The sequence below is a fragment of the Saccostrea cucullata genome, unplaced genomic scaffold (assembly GCF_032062105.1).
Source record: "Saccostrea cucullata isolate Sc308-1 unplaced genomic scaffold, CSIRO_AGI_Scuc_v1 ctg7761, whole genome shotgun sequence".
NCBI classification, from domain to species: domain Eukaryota; kingdom Metazoa; phylum Mollusca; class Bivalvia; order Ostreida; family Ostreidae; genus Saccostrea; species Saccostrea cuccullata.
Window position 1 is genome coordinate 26705 of NW_026927487.1, and position 4036 is coordinate 30740.

Genomic DNA, 4036 nt, shown 5'->3' on the forward strand with positions numbered 1-4036 from the left:
ATTAATAATCATCGTCAAGATTTAAAGATCATTGCCGATCAATCGGCCAGTGATCAAGACAGAAAAACAGCTATTTTAAAACGCGGAGGTGCTGGATTTCTAGGTGGAGTCATCATTCGTCATTTATTTAAATGGAATAGTCCTAAAAAACGGCGGGTTCGTCGTTTAAAGAGTGTAGTGGTAAGAGTCGATAATAAGAAACAAAGAGTGTTTCCGGATTGGATGGTCCGTGTCGGAGGAGCAGCTCAAAAGAGCAGAAAAAAGAAGAAGAGAAAAGCCCCTCCCAAGAAAAAAAAAGAAAAAAGCCCCACCCAAGAAAACAGCGAAAAGGCGAAAATCTGCTCCTCAAACTCTAGCTCAACGTAAAGCCATGCCCGAAAGTTTAAAAAACGAAATCAATCAGTATTATAAGGAACAAAGACAAAAGACCATAGGAGAATTGCTCAAGAAACAAGCAGAACTGAGAATGGATCGTGCTATGGGACCCATAGGCAGTCAAAGAGCCAGCGATTTAGAAGTGTTTCCTCGAGTGAATGTGGGCATTCCCTCCTCCTCTACCTCCTCCCCTGGAATTAAAGTTCCCATTCATGTCCCTAAAATCACACGTTTTCAACCCTTGACGGCCTCCACCCCTCAACTACCTAAAGGCCTGAGATATAAATGTCGATATTGTGGAAAAATTTATGTCAGGGAGAAAGCGAGAGATAAACACGAGAGCGACAAACACGGAGGATATGCCCCTCCTTAAGAGAGACACTATAAAAGGGAGTGACATGAGAGACTTCTCTTCATTGTTTTCAAAGATGGCCAAGAAGAAAAAGGGATGTTGTACGCGATTAAGAGCGCATGCCCCTCTTTTAAGAGTGTTATCGGACCCTCACTATTCCTCGTCTTTAAAAACGGGGATTTTAAAACATTGTTCTGGAGATTGTATTCTGAAAATTTGTGAGATCGTCTACAACCTATTAAAAGGGGTGTTACCTCTCAATTCGGCTCAGAAACGAAAACTAGCTCCTAAGAAACACATCTTAAGGAGACTGGTCCGACCCCAATCCATACAGAAACGACGAGCTTTATTAGTACAACAAAAAGGAGGAGGTATTTTACCCCTTTTAATCTCAGCAGCACCTTTACTGTTGGATGCCGGACATTCTGTCTATAAAGCCATTAAAAAGAAGAGGAACAACAAGATACAAAAATGAGTCGTAAAATGGTGTTAGTACCTGAAGTTCTGTTGAATGAACTCAAAGGTAAACTCCCCAAACCTCCGGAATTTCAATCTACTCTGAGTATAGGTCAAGAATTGGACCAGATTACCAGACGTGAAGATTTAACTCCAGAAGAAAAAGTGGCTTTATACGGTCAAGAACTTCATCGGTATAGGAATTATTTACAACAAGCGAGAGAGCCAACGACTACCAAAAAAACCCCTGCACCCTTAGCCCCAGCAGCACCAGCAGCCCCAGCCCCCGCAGCAGCAGCAGCAGCAGCTCCAGCAGTAGCAGCAGCACCACTAGCAGCCTCAGACCCCGAGATCGATCAACAAATCATTCAAAGTGTGAATAAACCCATGCAAAGAAAAGCTGAATTATTATTAAATCATTTAAAGAAAACCAACGTCTTGACTTGGGATAAAGACGGAGAAATCAGTTATCGAGGTCAAAAAGTGCCCGATTCTAACATTGTGGATATAATGGCCGAAAACATGAGAACCAGATCCTTGAAAAATCGTCCGGTGCCTAAAGGATTAGATGAATTTGCTCAAGCTTTAAAAGAGACCCGTACTCCCATGGTTTACTTGCAAAATCGAGACCTTATAAAAGCCATGCAGAAACCAGGAAAAATCAGTACTCCTAAAGGGGCTTTGAGTGACGACGACGACGAAGAGGAAGAGAGCGGATTTCAGGATGCTTCCTCTTCTTTTTTGACCCCTATTAGTCGACCTGTAGAGGCAAGATCAAGGGTGTTAAAAAAATTCACACCTAAATATAGTCCCTATCGAGCCCAAAAGCAATTAAAAGCCCAAGAAGAAGAAGCCAATAAGAAGAAATTAGAACAAATCGAGGAAAATTGGCTTCATTTGCCTAAGACATGAAGAAGAAGAAGAAGAAGAAGGGAGTAGAAGACATTTTAACAGAGATTTATTACGATCCTAAGAGAGGGTATGGAGGCATACAGACTTTGTATCGTCAGGTCAAAAGTCTGGGACATAAGATTTCTTTAAACACCATACGAGAATGGTTAAAAGAGCAAGATACCTATACCTTACATAAACCCATTCACCGAAAATTCCGGAGACAACAGACCAGAGTGACGGATATAGACGAACAATGGCAATTAGATTTAGCGGATGTGTCCAGTTTAAAGAAACATAATGACGGTTATACCTTTTTATTGTGTGCCATTGACGTCTTATCTAAATATGCATGGGTGGTGCCTTTAAAACAGAAAACGGGGAAAGAAATGATTCGAGGATTACAAGAGATTTTCCGACAAGACGGTCGACGTCCCGTCCGCATTCAATCGGATCAAGGCAAAGAATTTACCAATCGAGAATTCTTACAGGCGTTTAAATCCATTCATTTCTTTACCACTCGCAATACGGACACCAAAGCCAGTATCGTGGAACGATTTCAGAGAACCCTCAAAGCACGCATGTGGCGATATTTCACTCGGAATAAAACCAGACGGTATTTAGAGATCTTACCGGATTTAGTGTATGCTTACAATCATACCTATCATCGCAGTATCCAAAGAACCCCAGCTCAAGTGAAGCCCTCCAATGTGTTAAAAGTCTGGAAAACTTTATATGGGGAAGAATCATCACCTAAAACCAAAAAAACCCCCAAGTTTAAAACAGGAGATAAAGTGCGCATCAGTAAAGCTAAACGCACTTTTGAAAAAGGATATTTACCGAACTGGACCACGGAAATATTTACCATTGCTCGACGAGTCCCCGGTCGGTATCCTTACGTGTATCGAGTACAAGATTACAACCAGGAGGAATTAGAAGGGACTTTTTACGAGAAAGAATTACAACAGATCATTAAAAAAGACGACGTGTACGAAGTAGAGGAAATCTTGGGGTATAAAAAGCGACGAGTCGGGAAGAAAATCATTCAAGAAGTCAAAGTCCGGTGGAAAGGATATCCCCCTAGTTTCGATTCATGGATTCCCCAAACGGATCTCATCAAATAACACCTCATTGGAAATGTTGTGGAGAGAATATTCCTCGAGAAGAAATTGTGTATTTTGCACAATTATTCATTTGTATTTCCCTCATCATCACCAGTGTGGTCATGTTAGCTTTACACGATTCTAATCGAGAATATTGGATGGTCTGTGTGAGTTCTTCGGTCGGTTACATCATGCCTAGTCCTACCATGATACATCATACCCCTAGGGTCAAGAAGACCAATTCACCAAGTTAATCCCGGAATCTAAAAATAGATACACCCCTCTATATAAAAAGGAGACACCATAAGCCTAAGAAGATCATTTCTGATCTGAGTGAGGGACAGAGCACACATCATGGATTTTTCAAGCTCAGAGTATCGTTGGAAAATAGTAGAACCTGAAGGGTGACCGCCCAGTATTCCGACGGTCCGATAGTCCGACAGCCCGATAGTCCGACGGTCCGATAGTCCGACAGCCCTGTAGTCCGACAGCCCGGTAGTCCGACGGTCCGATAGTCCGACAGCCCAGTAGTCCGACGGTCCGATAGTCCGACAGCCCGGTAGTCCGACAATTTAAAGTCACAAACAATTAATTTCTACTGCATAAAATAGGAACAATGACCTCCTTTAAACATGTGCTTTTTTTAAAAGTCATAACTGTCAATTTCAACTTCGCACAAAAAAATAAAGGAATCGGGTTCGGCCCACCTCTACGCAAAGGCGTATTAAATATCATACCATAATTAAAAAAAAAAGTTTATCTTTCTAAAACAAAATCGGTGATCCAGCACTGTAGCATTTTCTAAACACAGAAAGAAAGGTTCGTGATCAAAAAAATTATTTTGCTGAATTCATTAATG

At 41.5% G+C, this 4036-nt stretch overlaps 1 protein-coding gene across 1 annotated transcript; it reads left to right on the forward strand.

The window, feature by feature from the left end:
• Positions 1–2091: 2091 nt before the first annotated feature.
• On the forward strand, positions 2092–3198 carry LOC134274641 (uncharacterized). The gene has a single exon (XM_062756914.1). The coding sequence runs from the start codon at positions 2092–2094 to the stop codon at positions 3196–3198; it is 1107 nt and encodes a 368-aa protein (XP_062612898.1).
• Positions 3199–4036: the final 838 nt, after the last annotated feature.

Excerpts from the sequence above, each read along its gene's own strand:
- LOC134274641 (XM_062756914.1), top strand. The coding sequence starts at position 2,092 with ATGAAGAAGAAGAAGAAGAAGAAGGGAGTAGAAGACATTTTAACAGAG.